The sequence below is a fragment of the Amphiura filiformis genome, chromosome 1 (genome assembly GCF_039555335.1).
Source record: "Amphiura filiformis chromosome 1, Afil_fr2py, whole genome shotgun sequence".
NCBI lineage: Eukaryota > Metazoa > Echinodermata > Ophiuroidea > Amphilepidida > Amphiuridae > Amphiura > Amphiura filiformis.
This window is the reverse complement of record NC_092628.1, coordinates 9,629,159-9,649,507: the sequence shown is the minus strand read 5'-3', so window position 1 is coordinate 9,649,507 and position 20,349 is coordinate 9,629,159. Positions and strand designations below refer to the sequence as shown.

Genomic DNA, 20,349 nt, shown 5'->3' with positions numbered 1-20,349 from the left:
TGAGATGCAATTGAATATTTCCCAAGAATATTAAACCATGATAACTACGCTGTCAACTAATGTTTCAAATCACTCAAGCATACTCATCATTGTGTACGCCTACATATTGTACCTCTACATCCTTGTGTACACTTAATCTTTCTGAAATTGACAGGAAACTTATATATTTTCAGGCCATCCATGGGCATTTTACAGACTGCAATATTGTTTTGGTGCACAAAATTTGAAAAATATGTAAAAAAATATATGGGATATTTTGAAACTTAAGAACGAACACATACATGTATTGAGTATTCAAATACAGAATAAAAACCCTGGGCACTATAACTTAAGAAAGAGTAAGAATTGAAAACACCTTTATTCATGATGCATTATAATTACCGTAACTCACATGTATGATGTACCGTACATGCACTATGAATATGCACCTCGTGTAGCAATACATTTCATTATGTATTGACCACATTTGCGCCTTGAGCCATTGACGAACATAATATTGTGTCACAAGTTCATCACTGTTTCAACTTAATAATGTTTTACGAGCAAAGCGAAAGGAAAACAAATTTACCCATGGCGAGAAATGGACGATCCCTATTGTGTTTGTCGATCCGGGTATGGTCATGCTAGCTCCATGCTGTGTGTTGTGGTGTTGGCATGGGGATCAATAGGTGACATCGATTTTGTAAACATCTACATGTAGTGCTTGCGATCGAGTTTGTGAGTCATTTATGAATGTCTCTCCATCAAGTAAACATCGGAAAGAAATTTCCCCACCCACCACTCCCAATAAGGGTATGGGGGCAATGAAAAGTATATATTAGTGAACACATAATTAAGAGTGATAATTCACTCTCATGAAGTAAAGGGAATAGAGAGAAGTTAACAGCTCAATAACAAACAAAGGAAATGTATTATGATATGTCAATTATGTTGCATTAGCATGATTATTTATAATTGTCCTTAGGTGATATAAGGGCTTAAATCAGCACATGCGAAGAGGAATCCTTTACAGAAATAGCTGCAAGTAAAGTAGTGAGGACATTATCGTTAAATGTTATATAAATTATGTTATTGCAATATAGAGAAATACTGGATAAGCAGAAAGTCTCAATAGATCAGGAGTACAAGCAAAATGGTACAAATGTTCAGAATGTTATTTTAAATTAACCAGCCTGTAAGTTCCAAATGTGTTTATCACAGATGCCATAGGTAACAGAGAGAAAGGCTTTCAGAGATCTTCAAATAAGCACAAGATCTTCAAAGATAAGGGTCACAATATAATATTGTTCCCCTTCTATAAATTATATATATATCAGTTCTAGAAAATGGAGAGCTGTCATTAATCAGTACATGTTAAAAGAGTTATATGTGCAAAAATTTGGTTGTTGCTCGAGTATAGTACATTAGTAATTGTTGAAGATTGGGATTTTTAGATATTCTTTTTGTAAATTATAATGATACACATGCACAGGTAGACGAGTAAGTCACAATAATCCTTTTATCCATTGTAACCTTCAGGTCAATTACACACCTGTTGGTGGAATCCCAGGGACAGCCACCCTCGGAGATCTTGTATTGTATGCACCAGTAGTATATATACCTTGTGTGGGTCTCAGCCATGATATGTTATGTTAATCAACGGTTTCAGAGTTGTACACTCGGAATTTAATTCTAGGGGGTAGGTCTACCCTAGGATAGGTTTTGATCTGATTTCAATAGTACAAAGTGTAACACTTTACTCCAGTCGCGGTCATTGGGGTAAGGGGAATTCGATGGCGGCTGTCGTGTTCCAAATGTGTCCAATAACGTTTTCTCTATGAGAATATTATATATTTTGTTAATTTTATTTCGGCTGAGATCAAAGGTAATTGGTGTGAATTCTGAAACAAATTCAAACGCTCAATAAAAGGCAACTTGATGGAGTGACATCCATGATTAGCAAAATCTTTGTGTCCTTGTCCTTTTTGGCTTTCTCGGTCTGAGGGTAATAGGATTGTTACATTACTAGAGAAATCAAAATCATAGAGGCAATAAAATATACATAGGCCCTAAGTGGACTAATAATGATTCTGCTGAAAAAATTGTACTCTATCCTCCACACAGATAAGATAAATAAAGGAATGAATTAATGAATGAATAAATAATTAAAAACTGCAATAACATAAATAGCAATGTCCATTTACATAAAACCGCCAAATGCTCATGTAATTAAATCTCACTTTCAAATACGATGCCAGCTAAGTTCTCTTGCTATATCTTGTCTAAACAGACTCCTTTACATCTTGAATTATTCCTTTATAATAGTTGGAATGATTTTTATCTTCTTGATGCTTTAAAAACCCTAACCACTCAAACAGTAGCACACCTTCTAAAATAAGACATCCATCACTAGGTGACTCATCTGTTGCTATGCTGTGCATCATCATCCGCATCTGTAACCTTGGCAATCCTTATCTCATCATGTCCATCCTCTCCCACGCCACTATTGTGTATACGCTACTACTATTAAATTGACCAGCTGCAGGTACAACTGGTCCTATAGGTTCCACTGGACCCATGATAGGATGACACTTGAATCAAAGAAGAACTGGGTCATCCCCTTGACCAGGCAACAGAACTTGAGTCAATCTTTAATACAGGGTGAGTCAAAAAAAGTGCAATAGAGCAAAGAATCCATATTTATGTAAGAGCCAAGTTGAACTTTCCCATTATTGAAAGTTTCTATATTTCGCCACACTCAATAGTCACCTTCTGTCAAAACATGAAGTGACTCGCTTCTACCGTTTAATTTTTGCTGAACCATGAAATGGTATCAGCCCATATTAGTGTATGTCCCTTACTTACTTCCATTTGGTCTAAAATGGACATATCTTTAAATGCCACGAAGGTATGACCCCCCAAGTGGTGCCAAATGAAAGAGAAAGAAGTAAAGAATATGATAAAAATATTTCCTAAAATCAGAGGTCATCCAAGGGGTCACAGGGGTCAAAAAAGGTCATTTTAACCAAAAATGCTCCAATTAAGCTGAAATTTATATGCAATGATCCTTATGACATTCTAAACATGTTTAAAATATTTTAATATTCATTTAAGGTCATTAAGGGGTCATAAAGGGGTCAAAGGTCAAGTTTCCAAAAATGCTCCAATAGAGCTGATATTTAAATGCAATGATCTTTAAGACATTCTAAACAGTATGTATGTTTAAAATATTTTAAAATTCATTTAAGATCATTAAGGGGTCAAAGGTCAAGTTTTCAAAATGGTTCAATTGAGCTGAAATTTAAATGCAATGATCCTTATGACATTCTAAACATGTTTAAAATAATTTAATATTCATTTAAGGTCATTAAGGGGTCATAAAGGGGTCAAAGGTCAAGTTTTCAAAATGCTCCAATTGAGCTGAAATTTAAATGCAATGATCCTTATGACATTCTAAACATGTTTAAAATAATTTAATATTCATTTAAGGTCATTAAGGGGTCATAAAGGGTGATATATATACATGTACCACAATATACTGCCAAAGCCCCATGGTTCAGCTATGGTGTGGTAACCGCTCATAAAGGGGTCAAAGGTCAAGTTTCCAAAAATGCTCCAATAGAGCTGATATTTAAATGCAATGATCTTTAAGACATTCTAAACAGTATGTATGTTTAAAATATTTTAAAATTCATTTAAGATCATTAAGGGGTCAAAGGTCAAGTTTTCAAAATGGTTCAATTGAGCTGAAATTTATATGCAATGATCCTTATGACATTCTAAACATGTTTAAAATAATTTAATATTCATTTAAGGTCATTAAGGGGTCATAAAGGGGTCAAAGGTCAAGTTTTCAAAATGCTCCAATTGAGCTGAAATTTAAATGCAATGATCCTTATGACATTCTAAACATGTTTAAAATAATTTAATATTCATTTAAGGTCATTAAGGGGTCATAAAGGGGTGATATATATACATGTACCACAATATACTGCCAAAGCCCCATGGTTCAGCTATGGTGTGGTAACCGCTCTAGTTATGAGTCCTTTTGCTGTGATACCCAATTTCATTATTTGTCCACTAAGTACCATGTATTTTGAATGGGAGCACACAATGCACAAAAATGCACCAGCTCTGAAACTGACTTTAACTTAAATAAGGTTGATTTTGCGTTATTTTTATTTCTTTTGTTCTGTTCAAACAAACTTTCTAACATTACTTTAAGTCCTTCATACCTCACTTGACTCCAACTCCATTTTTTTTCAATCCCAATATGTCCAACTTACTGGATATTTTGAAATTCACTCCACTTCAATTTGCGCGCATTTTATTTCGACATTTGAAAAACCTGCCTACAAATGATAAAGAATAAACATCTTTAAAACAAAGGGAAAATGAAAATAACAACAAATAATGTTTCTTCTCCTTAAACAAGACCAAGGGCAATAGCAATTTGGGTGCTCCATTTTATTTCAATGCCAATTAGGTTAAGAAAACGGCAGTGGTTCCAACTCTACCTTACACTGAGTGGGCTGACATTCAAATTTTAGATGTCTCTTGGACAAACATTAAAATTGGGTATCGCTATAAAATGTGTCATAAAAACAAAACGGCAAATGCTAATTCCTTGATTTTTTCACACAAGATCACTAATGGATATGTTAATTATAAAATGTTTTAAAACCTAAAAGGTTCAACTGGATTATTAAATAAAAATGGATTCTTTTCTCTATTGCACTTTTTTTGACTCACCCTGTAGTATAAAAACCCAATAAGATGTGGTGGAAATACATGTTGCTGCCAACTACATGTAGGGGGAGGGGGTAAATTTCAGGGGGATTAAAAATCAAGAAATTTCCACAAAAATAGCAGCAAAAATGGTTAATTTTTAATTTTTTTGTTTGTGTATAGGGGAGGGCAGATCTCTGACTAGGGGGCATTTAAAGGCCCTTTCAGTGATTTCACAGGAACATTAAAAAAAATGGAAATTTGTCAGAGTTGCTTAGAAATAAAGAATAAGTCTACAGAATTTCATTAAACCACTTTTCCCTGAATACATCGACAAATTAGTCAAAAACAGAAGTTTTAGAAAGGTTTTCTACTTCAACTCAGATCGACTCGAGAAAATCGAGATTTTCAGTACAGTCGCCACCAATCGACTGGAAAAACTTCCTAGTCCAGTGTTTCTAACACGGGGAAGTAGAGTCTAAATTGATTTAAAACAGACGCTTAATTTTTGTAGTAGAAAACAAAATAAGCAATTAAACATGTTAAAGGTCACCGAGGCAAACTAACGGTCAATTCAAATATGAAAAACAGTTAAAATTGTGTATTTTGTTTAAAATAGTAGCTACTGATGTAATAAGTAGTAGAAACAATACATAACGCGTGTTAGTGCGATGGAGAGTGAGCTTCTTTCGATCTCGAGTCGGACTTTTTGTACTGTCAGTATCAAAAGTCCAGAATCATGCAAATGCTTTATTTTGTCTAAAATACACGGCTTTCAACCGAACCACTAGCAGGCTATGTTAGCACATCTATGCCAATTACAAAGGTACCAAAATCTAAATTTTGATGATTTTTACGATCGTCCGGATGAGCAAATCACTGAATGGGCCTTTAACCCACAAATGAGTCAAAATCAAAACCACTGCACCACCATCCTCTTATGCCTATTACCATGTATTGTAAAATCATATAATAAATTTCACACAAGTCCCCAATGAATGAAAAGGCAACAAAATATACAGAAAAGTTGACACTGCGGCTCTTGCAATACAATTATGTTCATGATGCTAATTAAATAAACACAATGACATTTTTTTAAATGGTTTTAGCAACAACAGCCAATTATAATTTAGTTTGATGGCATACATCAAACTGATCAAAGGGTGGATAACAGAGGATGGGTCCTGCAAATTAGACTAGCAATGGTCAACCCAGTTTGCCACTTGACCATATCATATACATGTACAATATTTCAATGCAGTGGTGTGGAATTCTGGAAGTACACTACCCCGGTACTTGTATTAAGTATTTGGTCAGTCGTCCGTTGTCCGTCTTTCGCTGCATCAGTGTGGAAGTGCCTAGGCGAAATGTCAACCGTGCTAGCATGGTCAACCATGGTCAACCATGGTCAAAACATGGTTGACCATGGTTAACTATGGTCAGCGATGATCAGCCATGGTGGCTTGACCATGGTCAACCATGGTTGCCATGGTCACCATGGTATACCATGGTCGACCATGCTTTAGCATGGCCGAGCATGGTCAGCCATGGTCTTCACCTCACTTGACCATGGTTGACCATGGTCACTTTTAAGTATACCATGGTCAACCATGCTTTATCATGGGTGAGCATGGTCAGCCATGTTCATCACCTCACTTGACCATGGTTGACCATGGTCACTTCAAGTATGCCATGGTCAATCATGCTTTAGCATGGGTGAGCATGGTCAGCCATGGTCATCACCTCACCTGACCATGGTCACTTCAAGTATACCATGGTCAACCATGCTTTAGCATGTGTGAGCATGGTCAGCCATGGTCATCACCTCACCTGACCATGGTTGACCATGGTTACTTCAAGTATACCATGGTCAACCATGCTTTAGCATGGCTGAGCATGGTCAGCCATGGTCATCACCTCACCTGACCATGGTTGACCATGGTCACTTTTAAGTATACCATGGTCGACCATGCTTTAGCATGGGTGAGCATTGTCAGCCATGGTCATCACCTCACCTGACCATGGTTGACTCTGGGTAGTGAATGAGAAAAAGCGCCCTCTGTTGTTATTAATCATATTTAATGCGTATTTACAACGTTGTGAATAAATATTTGACACCATAGAATATAAAAACTAGTAATTTGATAAGTTAAAATAAGATTTTTAACGGAATAAATCTAAATAATATGATTATGCAGTTTATTCCGTTAAATATTTACTCCATAATTTCCCTCATTCTTCAGGCCCTGCCCTCTATCGGGTGCTAATTTAAAGTTTAAGCTTGATTGCTATTGTTTCTTTCTATTGTTTCTTCCTTGATTGCTATTGTTTCTTCTTAGGTCAAACATGCAAATTTTTGACCATGGTTGACCATGGTCACTTTAGATAGACCATGGTTGACCATGGTCTCTGGCCGTGGTGCCATTTTTCAAAAACATGGTTGACCATGGTTGACCATGGTCAAAAACATGGTTGACCATGGTCAAAAACATGGTTGACCATGGTCAAAACCCTGGTTGTTGAACTATGGTTGACAATGGTTCAACCATGGTCAAACATGCTAAGTTTTAACCATGGTTGACCATGGTCACTTTAGATAGACCATGGTCAAAAGGTTAACCATGGTTGACCATGGTCTCTGGCCGTGGTGCCATTTTTCAAAAGCATGGTTGACCATGGTCAAAACCCATGGTTGACCATGGTTAACCATAGTTCAACCATGCCTTTTTCGCATAGGCGGTTGCAATTGGTTTAGGGATGCATGACTAGAATTGCCAGGTGACAATTACGTTAACGTTGTCTGGTGAACAAAGCTTTTTCGAATGTATTCTTTACTTTGCTATGTCCTATTCAAATTGCAACATAATAAAGCTGACATGTATGTAAAAATCGGATTTGCCACATTTGTTGGTGTAAAATACATGTAGTTAATGCCAAGAAAATTGTTTGGCTAGCTACACTAGCTAGCAAATTATATTATTTTATGCTGCACTCGATCAACCCTTTTCTCAACCAAGACTATATTGACACAGGATCATTTATTACATGACAAATTTGTTACCATGTCAATTTAACAAGTAACACATATTTACACCCCCATGTGACAAATGCCCCCAGCTAACTAACCCATCCCCGGCCATTACCTCCCATCTCACTATTCTCCAACCAATTTTGCTCTTTCTCTACCAATTTCTCCCCAGTGCCTGCTGGGACTGACTCATCATCTTCCCTTCATTCTGTTTTACAATACAATGTGAATCTACTGGTGTACATTGTATGCAACTTCTTGTCAGTTTATTGCCATTTACTTGAATGATACTCAAATCTACATAAAACAACACCCATGTTATGAGCCATCAGTAAATGTAGGCACACTGTGCTCATTTGATTGAATATTATATTATAATGCAGATTTTGAAGTTGATCATAGAATGCCATTTTCACCAGGAATATGATTTACTTCATTACAAAAGGCATGTTTAATACCACACTCCTCTTTTCACATACCCAGTACATGTTTGATATATGTATATGAATTGATGAATGGTAACACAAATCCAAGTTTCAAAATACACAGGGTCTAAGGGCGACTGATGCCCCCAAACTGTACAAAATCTAGCTCCTGTGTCATAAATATTTGACAAAGGCTAAAAGTACACAAAAGGGCTACTTTTTTAGAATCTGTATATATAGCCCTTGTAATCCAAAAAGTAGGCATAGCTTGAGCTATCCACACACCTATAGTAATTTTAATTATGTTGCATTCTTTTTTGACAAGAAATATATATTCTTAAATATGGTAATTCAAAATTCCAATTATTTACTATTTTCATAATAATAAATAAATTTTATTTTAACAATGTGTAGACTTATTTGGGATTCTAGTCTTACCTGCATCATCCTGCATGCAGCTTATGTTCTCAACAATACAGTACATAGCTTACCTTGCCTACAGCAGTCAACTGCAATCCCATTTTCCAATTCTGATATTCCTTGTCTGTAATAATCCATGGCAAGTTTCTTATTTCCTGGGAAAAATATCACACAAACAAAATATGTTCAATATATATCTGTAATTGCAAACAGTCTGAAAATGTGATTTTTAAGTTCGAAAATACCCATTAAAATGTTACCATCTTGCTACATGTACATCATTCAAAAACTATTAAAATTTGCAATGGCATTCCAAAATTAAACACCCAATAACCCCTCAATGTTACTGTCTTTTATAATACAAGTGAAGAACAGATATTTTGACCTAAATTATCATACGGTACTTAAAATCTAACACCCACTGATCATAAAAGGCATTGTATCAAATTGTATCATAATTGTATTGTCTAAGCGCATTGAGAAACACTTCTGTTTGTAACATGCTTTATAAGTGAATATTATTATTAAATTTAGATAAATCTGCAAAATTGCACCCAAAAATTGAAATAGACCTATGAAATTAAATGTTTGCACTTTCACCTGACACCCAAAGACTATAATTGACAAACTTTGCACCAAATAATCTCCCCTTTTCTCAGATCTGTCATAAATACATGCATGTGTAAATGTTGTTTTTCCAAAGGATTTTGTACTAAATTCTCTTCAGATCTCACTGATAGATCTATGGAAAAACACAATTCCTGATAATATATTTGTCAGCTCACTCATGTTAAAGTACTGGTTGTACCTGGCCTGTTACTGCAAAAGCACTGGAAATGTCATGTAAATAATACAAAACATCATACCTTCTCTAATTTCCTTTACATGATTTTCTCAGGGACTTGGCCTCAGAGCTACAGGTTAGCAATTCCCATTACAAGGAATGTAATATTTTGATTCAGTACAGTGAAATTCTCAAAACGCTACATAAATCCAGTTTATAATAAAAAATTGAATTTAAAAGCATTATGATCTGATTCATTATTTCAGGAGAGAAGTCAGCAATTTTGATGCCTGTCAAGCATGTATTACTATAAATAAAAAACACTATTGAACATCTTTTCCATTGCAATTTCTGATACTACAAAATGCTTTTATAGTGTTGCATGTTACCTACATACATGTACATATCATTTATTGCTTTCAGTTTTTTCTTTTTCATAAATTCGAAAATTACAATAGGTTCAGCATGATTATCAACCATGAGTTAATTTACTACATTTGTACATTTTTTTTTATTAGTGAAAGTATCATTAATTTTGAATGATGCAAAAAAATATCAAGCGGGAAAATTTCTACTTGAACCCCATCTGTAATGTATGTACTGGGCCTCATAAAAGCTATCCATTTCATTTTATTTGTAAAAAGCTATGGAAAATATAGAATACTTGTATGCTGTAAAATTGGATATTTTCACATGGTTAATTTTTTGTGTTTAAAATTGCCAATATAAAGTTTTTAAAGCAAAGATTCTAAGCTTTCATACACTGAACATGCATAAAATGTGTATTTTATGTGTTATTTTTGTGGCAGCTGTTTAGAACACAAACATAAAATATAGCACAAAAATTCCACTTTTGCAGTATTCTAACCTCTGGCAATTGTGAGAAAATGTTACGTTGCTAAGCAACAGCACCTTGGATCATCACTATCACATTTATGATAAAAAGTGCTTTGAATACATGTATGAGGCACACTTTGGGCCAAGATGGGACACTTAATTATCATACAATGTAAAGGAACAAACATTTTGCAATAGGTTTAAAAAGCACAACAAATGTCAACGTTTCTGTTTCATTTCAGTGGGGATACATGCATTTTATGAAACTATGTACATGTGGTGCATAACATGTGCTTATAATTAAATACATATAACTGTAAGCTGCTAGCCTGCTATCTACTGAAGATAGCTTCCAAATGTATGAGAAACTGATTGAGTTGTTATGCGGTGGAAAAATCAGCTAGTAATATAGTAAATATTAAATGTGATACATTAAAGCTGCTAGCCCACTATCTACTGAAGATAGCTTGCAAATGCAAGAAAAATTGATTGAGTTGTTATGCATGTTATGTGTGAAAAAAGAAGTTACAGACTATTGATCAAAAACTTACCCAATTACCCAAAACATATGCAAGTTGCAAATTTATTATATTTTGATTTATGTGAAAAACAAGGAACATAAAATAAAGTCTACTCAGTTATAATCCCACAAACCCCTGCCCTCCCCCAAGAAAAAAAGCTCTGGCATGCAGGTCAATTCCAGTAACAGTATAACAAAGATGACAAAATAAGCTTAAAACCAGATAAATGTGAATAAGAATTCCAATCACCAGCTTTACAAACCAGAGTTTGTAATATTGGGGGAAAAAAAGGTTTATGCATGTTTTATATTGTAGGGGAAAGGTCCCATGATTTTGAACTAAGCTGTCTTTGATAGAAATTCCTTTTTAAAACAAGTCCCCAAACTGTTAAATCTCATCAATCAGCTTTTCTACATACATATCTATATAATAATACGCATCGTCTATCTGTCTGTCTCTCTGTCTGTCTATCTGTGTGTCTGTCCGCCTATTTTCTCGGAGATTAGGGGTCGCACGTTCCTCAAACTTGGTGGGTGGGTGCAGCTTGACCCCAGACAGATCAAGTTTGTATTGGTTAGTGGGTCAAGGTCACCCGAGGTCATCTAGGGGTCAAATTAGTAAAAACTATTTTTCTCAGAGACTGGGGGTCACACGTTCCTCAAACTTGACGGGTGGGTGCGTCTTGACCCGGGACAGAACAAGTTTGTATTGGTTAGTGGGTCAAGGTCACCAGAGGTCATCTAGGGGTCAAATTCGTAAAAACTGTCATATGGGCATGCAACTTGGTGGGTAGGTGCATCTTGACCTAAGACGGAACAAGTTTGTATTGGTTAGTGGGTCAAGGTCACCCAGGGGTCATCTGAGGTCAAATTAGTAAAAACTGTTTTCCGCCTATTTTCTCGGAGACTAGGGGTCGCATGTTCCTCAAATTTGGTGGGTGGGTGCATCTGGACCTCAGACAGAACAAGTTTGTTTCGTGGGGCCAAGATCACCCGAGGTCATCCAGAGGTCATCTGAGGTCAAATTAGTAAAACTGTCGTATGGGCATGAAACTTGGTGGGTACAGTCAACTTTTAGAGTCAAATTTTTGGACGGTCATTTTGGGGTCATCCAAGGTCAAATTACTAAAAACTGTTGTATGGGCATGAAGCGTGGTGGGTGCAGTCAACATTTTGGCAGGTCATTTCGAGGTCACAAGGGGTCATCTGAGGTCAAATTAGTAAAAACTGTCCTATGGGCATAAAACTTGGTGGGTACAGTCACCATCAGCCAGGTAATTGCAACAGCCGAGAACCGCGAAATACGGGTAACCGCCTAGTCTTACTATAATTCACCAGAATCTGTACGTCTGTTTGTCTGTACATCTGTTTGTCTGTACATCTGTCCGCCTCTTTTCTCGGAGACTAGGGGTCGCACGTTCCTCAAACTTGGTGGGTGGGTGTATCTTGACCCCAGGCAGAACAAGTTTGTATTGGTTGGTGGGTCAAGGTCACCCAAGGTCATCCAGGGGTCAAATTAGTAAAAACTGTTTTTCTCGGAGTCTGGGGGTCGCACGTTCCTCAAACTTGACGGATGGGGTGCATCTTGACCCGGGACAGAACAAGTTTGTATTGGTTAGTGGGTCAAGGTCACCAGAGGTCATCTAGGGGTCAAATTAGTAAAAACTGTCATATGGGCATGAAACTTGGTGGGTAGGTGCATCTTGACCTAGGACAGAACAAGTTTGTATTGATTAGTGGGTCAAGGTCACCCAGGGGTCATCTGAGGTCAAATTAGTAAAAACTGTTTTCCGCCTATTTTCTCGGACACTAGGGGTCGCGTTCTTCAAACTTGGTGGATGGGTGCATCTGGACCTCAGACAGAACAAGTTTGTTTCAGTTAGTGGGCCAAGATCACCCAAGGTCATCCAGGGGTCATCTGAGGTCAAATTAGTAAAAACTATCGTATGGGCATGAAACTTGGTGGGTACAGTCAACTTTTAAAGTCATGTTTTGGAAGGTCATTTTGGGGTCATCCGGGGTCACCCAGGGGTCAACTGAGGTCAAATTAGTAAAAAATGTCGTATGGGCATGAAAGTTGATGGGTACAGTCACCTTTTAGAGTCAAATTTTTGGAAGGTCATTCTGGGGTCATCCAAGGTCAAATTACTAAAAACTGTCATATGGGCATGAAACGTGGTGGGTACAGTCAACATTTAGAGCCAAATTTTGGAAGGTCATTTCGAGGTCACAAGGGGTCATCTGAGGTCAAATTAGTAAAAACTGTCCTATGGGCATAAAACAGTACAGTCACCATCAGCCAGGTAATCGCGACAGCCGAGAACCGCCAAATACGGGTAACCGCCTAGTGTACATAATGTACATGTATGTTGGTAATGGTAACTCATATACGGTACCTCACGATAAACAAGTCGCCAGATGGTACGTGTACCTTTTGTGATTATGTTTTTCTTTGCAATGTTTAGCAAGCACTATATAGCAGCCTGCCAGCCTGGATAAAAAAAAGGCTTATTTCTTGTATACCTCTACATTACTTCAAGAGATGCTTCAACTTGCTTTTCCATACTTCAGGTAAAAGGACTTTTACATTATCCAAGAAGGGACTTTTTCCCCATACCCACTATAGGGAATTTGCATGTTCAGAGATCACATGCACTCCTGTCAATTTAAAACTCTTTCACTTTGCAGCATCTTATATTGCATGGCTTTTAATGTGCTCCTCAAGAACACCTTTTCACGATCAGACAGCAAGACTGCACAGGTGATAAAGCACCTCAAATCTGGCAAGATGCACTATTTATTAAATGTGGAGTGTGTTCTACACAAATGTTTTATAATAATATGCTGGAATCTTAGGCCAAAATAAAAAAAAATCATGTTTCCAGTAACCCATCCCTGTTTTTTGGTGCCGCAAAAATAAAAAAATTATGCCATTTGTGGAAAAAATAAATTTTCCCCACAACTTTCTGCATGGAATAAGAAATTATAGTTGAATTTAAATAGATACAAAATGTACATGTATGTATTGTACATGTATGTACTTGCTTACAAAATCCTGTCACTGTTTGAGAGTGATTTTGAACAGATGCAAGGGAAATCGCAAGCTCTGATGTATATTGTTCGTGTAAGGCTAATGAAAGTTGATTCCCAGTTTCCCGTTACCCTACTCCGCTCAAAACAATTTGCTGGCCAAATATTTCATTATTTTGAATAAAATGTTGATTTCTAACAAACTTTAACATACAAATAAATAATTGTGGTTTTAAATATATCATAAATCTCTTTCTGTTGATTTTCAGGGATTTTCTTTGCAGTAGGAGCATGGTATATGGTTAATAATGAATTATTAATGAATACCTACTCAATTCTCTGTCCCGCACTTTTTTGATCTGCTCTGATCTCATCCCGTAAAAAATATTGTGAAACTTTTGATAATAGTTGTACAATCACCTTCATGTGGTTGTAAACTACATCTGTAAACTACAAACTGTGATTTATCATATGTATACATGGGTAGTTATTGGTTTACACCAGTAACAGATGCAATAATGAAATGGTATAAAATAATGAATAATGAATTTAATGAAATGGTCACCTACACAGTCATGAAAAATAATGTAACAGGAAACTGGGAATTGACTTTCATTAGCCTAATGGGTAGTATGATGTGTGTCACATTTAAAGTCATAATAATACAAGCCTACAAGTTTTTCTACATTACATGTATATGGCCATGCGTCGTGAACTCGCCGACTTTGCGTCACACCTTGATTTTTCTGTAACTATGCACCTTTTTTGGTATAAATTGTCATATCTTGATTATACACCAGCTATTATAGTAAAAGTATACATTTTTGGAAAGCTATTGGTCCAAGGAATCTAAAAATGGAATCAGAATTAGTGTAGGGTATATGTGAAAAGAAATAATGTAAAAAATGCAAGCCCATTTTATATTTTTGATGAAGCTTACTTGGGGTACTGGTTTTCATTCATGTGTACCCCTCCATCAATTCTTAATGCAGTTTTGAAAAGTTCAGACCATTAGCTTTCTGATGATATAGGGCTTTATGATAGTAAACCAATGTGTATTTCAGAAAATGGCTGGTGGAATTTTATACCGATTCAACCCATCAGTGTAGTACATTTTGAAAAATATTTTCTTAGGGTAACACCCTACACTAATTTCAAGTGCATTTTTGGATTCCTTGAGCCAAGAGCTTTCCAAAATGTATACTTTTGCTATCCTAGGGGTATACTTTTAAAAATACAGCGATGGTAATCTGTAGCAGTATATTAAACTTGAAAATTTGGGTTTACTGTGTAGAGAATAGGGACGAATTTGTATGTCATGTGACTTACCTGTGACTACCAGTCCTCTCATTTTCTTATAAGAACGTTAAGGTATTTAAATGTTTACATGGACAACTAAGCTATCTTTTGATACCAAATTTATAGTAATAAGGACACATTTGAAGTACATAATGAACAATTTTACAATTGTGTGCACTTAAAATACAAACTACCCATAGAGTTTGTACATGAGTGCACCGCTGCCACATGCACCGCTGCCACCACCACCCCTGACTTGGTCAATTGGATTGGGTGCCATTCTGCCAATGTTCAAGATATCTTAATGAAAGTGTCCATAGTTACTAATCAATATCTTAGCCTTCATTTGATACCAAATTTACTATCATACCTATATTTCTTCCAAAGATACACTCAAAAAACAAAATGATCACAGTGAAAAGTGTGACGCCACCACCCTTTTTGGGTGTTGAGTTCAAAACGCATGGCCATATGGTTAGTACTCGTGAAGTAGGCCCTACCGTATGAGAAGAGCTTTTTGTGAGACCCGAATCATTACGTCTACCGTTTTTGGCTAGATTCAAGTGTAAAATTGGGTTGAAATTTCAGTACCGGTATGTGCATAAAATTTGTCTATAATTTTTTTTCTTCCTACCATCCCAATATTTTCAGAGCATGTTACCGGAAACAACATTTTATTTTTAGTAGGCTCTATCTGCCCTGGCAGCAGTATTAAAACGCACCTGTAAGTATGGTAGGCCTACTTATGTACACGGTACATGGAACATTTTAATATTATATATGGTCATTTTCACGGTAAAGGGTGTAACTTTGGATTTTTAACACTTTGATCTGTAGTGGTCTAATAGTGGTACCAGTGCATTCTAGCAGCTTCTAGCCTTGAATGTGAAGCTATCGGTGATGGTGAGCAAATTCGATGCCAGACTTCACAAACAATTATGAACCTCAAAAATTTTCATTTGTTAGATGCTGGAATATTTTCATTCGGTGAGATACATGTACCGTACATACATACATGTATAATTGTATTTATGAACTCTTCAACTTGGAAGTCTGGTTGAATGGAGCCTAAATTCTAAAATATTCTTACCATGAATCATTATTGTACTCGTAAACACAAAAACATTAGGCCCTTCGCACTTGATTAAATTAGTTTCCTGTTAAAGATTTTGAAAAAGGGATGAGGTGACTTTTAATTATTAATTATTAATTATCTTTTATTTTCTTTATTTAGTTTGAACTATTACAAGCAACTATTGACTCGTTTTGACAATAATATTTGATTTTATAAATAAGTGAAGGTGGAGTTGTACTCTTTGTTCATTCATCATTTAGGTACCCGGTATGCCAGGTGAATTCAAATTTGCCATCAAATTGCATCATTTTATATCAAATTAAAGCCCTTGAGTACATTGTAAAGAAAGCCAAAACTGAAAACCTTTTTTTCATAGCACTTTCCATAGCAAAGTTACATCTTGTCAAAGATTGACTTTCATCAAAAAGATTCAGCTAGCAAAATTCCCCAAAAAAGCATTTCGGTGGTGTTTCTAGATCTTAGTCTCATGTTGATAGCAGCTTTTTTTTAATGGAACTGCTATCAAAATCCCTCTAAAATTCCATGTGCGATTGACTTGTCGCCATAAAAAATCATATATTTGGGTTAAGGGGGTACTACATTTTTTGTACACCCCTGGCCAATTTTGTGCCTATTTTTGCATTTTTCTCAAAAATTATAGCGCATTGGTGACAAGTAAGATGTTTATATTATAAGGACTACAACTACTGCACTGAAAATTCAGCAACTCAAGCGGGAACTCAAGGCAAGTAGTTATTGATTTATTGATCAAATATTGGTTTTCCCTCATTTTTGACTGTAACTCCACAACTAATATCTGTGCTGAAATAAAATTTCCAGTGCAGTAGTTGTAGTCCTTGCCCCTATATAAATATACATATCTTACTTGCCACCAATGCGCTATAAAAAATTTGAGAAAAATGCAAAAATAGGCACAAAATTGGGCAGGGGTGTAGCACCCCGTAAGTAAAGTATAGACAACATATTTATGTAGGTTTCCTTGACCGGCCAGTTCTTTTATATTTCTATGTAAATATATGTATTGTGTTCTAGGCGAATTTGGCTGACTAGCAAATGTGTTAATTAAGGTTTGCCTACCTACATTATTGTTGATACCGTACCGGTAATTAAAATCAGAAAATGGCAAGTAGAAGTAGTTGAAAGTTATTTTAAAGGAGAAAATTAGAAATAAAAATAAAATAATTAATTATTTTGAGATTTTCAATTTTGGACGTGGGCGGTAAACAGGAAACTAATACATGTAATCAAGTGCGAAGGGCCATGAATCCATGTCAGATTACAAATTTCTATATAAACATGTGAAGAAAATCTAATAATAATATATCAATGCATGATCTGTACGTTGTCGTTGATATGTAAAGATAGCCACACCAGGAGTTTTTTGCAGTACCAGCATGCCGACAAGACAAGTAAAATAGCAAAAAAATTAACAGGTAAGCTTACCGCGTTTTTATCGTTACGAGTACATACTGTTGAATTCTTACTCTTAGTTCTTACCTGCTGCATCTTCTTCATCAATTTTTAACGCCTTACACAAATGCTCAAAAGCTTTCCTATGATGCTGTTTCATCTTCAGTAATAAAGGATCAACCTGACCACCTTGTGAAGTATTCCCATTTGAACTAGGGGCAATTGTGACCCCTGTCATCGCTGATCCCTCCCCAGTGTCGCACTGCTGTGCCATAGCTCCACGATCGACCATGTTTCCCATTGCGTATTTCTTGTTGTACATTGTAACTCTTTCGAATGCATGCGATAATAACATCCAAAGTTGGAACACAATAAAGCGAATCAGACTGAAAAAGACAAGCACTGGATAGCTGAAAAGGCGAAAATTTCTTCTGTGAGGCGTTGATGTGTCTAAATCCACGTTCTCCGGCGTTATTTTGGATTTTTTTGAGCCGGGACTACGGTTTCGGTGATCAGTTTTTCGTGGCATTGAGGTTCACGTTCGCCCGCCGAGGACGGGCGATTTGTTATGATGGGAATTCCCGGGAAATCACAGCTGATTGATTGATTGGGTAAGGTTGCCATCCCGTTCTTGTTTATTGCGCTAGTGGTGGGTTGTGGAAAATCCATATTATACGTCGTACTCGTAATATAAATGAGTGGCAAAATACAAACAGTATAGAAACGGGTTCTCCCTGGTTGAAGGTATACGGGGATGGTTTTGGGGTACCTTTTCAGCGATTTTGGTATATCGGTGGGTGGGTTTGTTTTCAGTGGAGACCAATGCGCCCAATTGTGCGCATTTTGGCAAAAGTGTCCTTAAAAGCGCCCAAATAGGGCAAATTTGATTGATTTTGGGGTGCTTTTTATTGAAAATTGGTATATTGATGGGTAGCAAAAACAGCAAAAAGTAGGTATAGAGAAAGTCAGCATCCGAAAGTCTGCGTGGCACATCCCCGTACAAAAATTTTCGAAGACCCCCCCCCGGTTCGAGATATCAAAAATATATTAGGCCTAGGAGGAAATATATATATTTTTTAATGCAAAATATCCCAGGTCCATGGCTTGAGAGTCAGAATCTTCAGGCTTATGATATTTTTAATCGTATATGGTTGATAATCTTGTTTCTATTCGAAGAGTTCCTAGACATGCTAATATATGGTAGGCCTATTCTTTTGGAAAAATATTATATATCCCTTTTGTCATTTTGTAACTTTTTATATTATTGATATTTTGTTTTACCTTTGATTTTGTGATTTGATTGGGATTTTTGTTGATTTTGATGATTTAGAAAATAATAAGGCACAGGGCATCTCGGTGCCTTGTGGAAACGATTTAAAAAACGGCGTATGGCACATTGTCATTTGAGAAAAATGGACTTTTGCAATCTTTTATCATGTTTATAGGGGAAAACAACACGTATTCAGTGGCGACGCTACCTGGCGGGGGGAGCAAGGGTGCATTTGCCCCCCCCACCTAATATTTTCCCTGTCCCCGGTCCAGTACCCCCCCATGCACTTTTGAGGCAAAACACCCAAATCACACAAATTTCCACTTTTTGCGGCAATTTGTGCATTAGGCCTATTATGTTTTGATCAGTCCAACTGTGTGAAAAAATTGGATCCAAAACATAATAATGATGATGCTTTGCGCCCAATATTTTATTGGTCTCACTATGAGTTTTAAAATATTGGACTCAACTTGGACTCATAGCTCGTCCAATAATGGGCTCAATCAACTTGAATTCAAATGTATATAAAAACGAGTATATCAACTTGTACCCCCTCATTATCACTGTAATTGATGTTATGTCTCGAAAATCATAACATTATTCACAGGTGGTCTGATAACACACTTATACATTGGTTACAAACATATATCAACTTGACAGGTGGTCTGATAACACACTTATACATTGGTTACAAACATATATCAACTTGTACTCCCTCATTATCACTGTAATTGATGTTATATTCACAGGTGGTCTGACAGTTCTGTGTGTTCCCTGTCGTGTGCTCCCAACGATTATCATTGCTGGAGTGGATGTTATCGCAGATATCACGATTATTATCGCTGGAGTGGATATCAGATATATTCCCTCCACTTTCAGCACACTCTTTGAGTGAATTTCCTCCGTTCATATCACAAAACACCGCATACCAATGTATAAGTGCAAAGAAAGGAAAAGTAAGGATAAAGAAAATAATAATAATTAGAAACTAAGCATATAACAACTCTAGACAGCCATTCAATGATGCCAAAACCTTTATCTTTATGCGTTACTTAAAACTCCAAGTCATATGTATTTCACACCTGCCAAGCACAAGTCACCGATTTTATAACTGGACGTTGAATGTAGGCGCCTATATAGCCTAGGCCTATACCGGTAATGAATATGGTATTGATTGGCAACATTTTGCAATATTTCAGCGCTCAAATCCCACAATAGAACAATAAACCGTGCAGTGCGTTGGCTCAAAATACCGGGGAACATACCCCCCCACATGCCGGACATTCGTAGCTCTTGGACCACAGCAGCTCTAGTTCATTTAGTTGAAAGTTGAAGACGGGCGCTAAATAGTCACCTACAAGGAAACCATGTGCTTATTAAAAATTAATAATATCAATACGTGCTGTGAAACGTTTCTTCAATACTACATTTTATAAAGTAAGTACTTTATATTACCATTTCATGCATAGCCATAAGAGTTTAGGTGAACTACACGAACCTGTATAATTAATAAACATGCAAAC

General features: G+C 36.4%; 1 protein-coding gene across 2 annotated transcripts in view; it reads right to left on the bottom strand.

Moving 5' to 3' along the window:
• LOC140148666 (spastin-like) overlaps positions 1-18,121 on the bottom strand; it is an 80,445-nt gene extending 62,324 nt beyond the window's left edge. For both annotated transcript variants that reach the window (XM_072170738.1, XM_072170813.1), the window contains exons 1-2: positions 17,644-18,121; positions 8,652-8,735 (exon numbers count right to left, since the gene is read on the bottom strand). In XM_072170738.1, coding sequence (XP_072026839.1) covers positions 8,652-8,735; positions 17,644-18,085 — 526 coding nt within the window. In that variant the 5' untranslated portion in view covers positions 18,086-18,121. The remainder of the gene's footprint in view (positions 1-8,651; positions 8,736-17,643) is intronic.
• Positions 18,122-20,349: the final 2,228 nt, after the last annotated feature.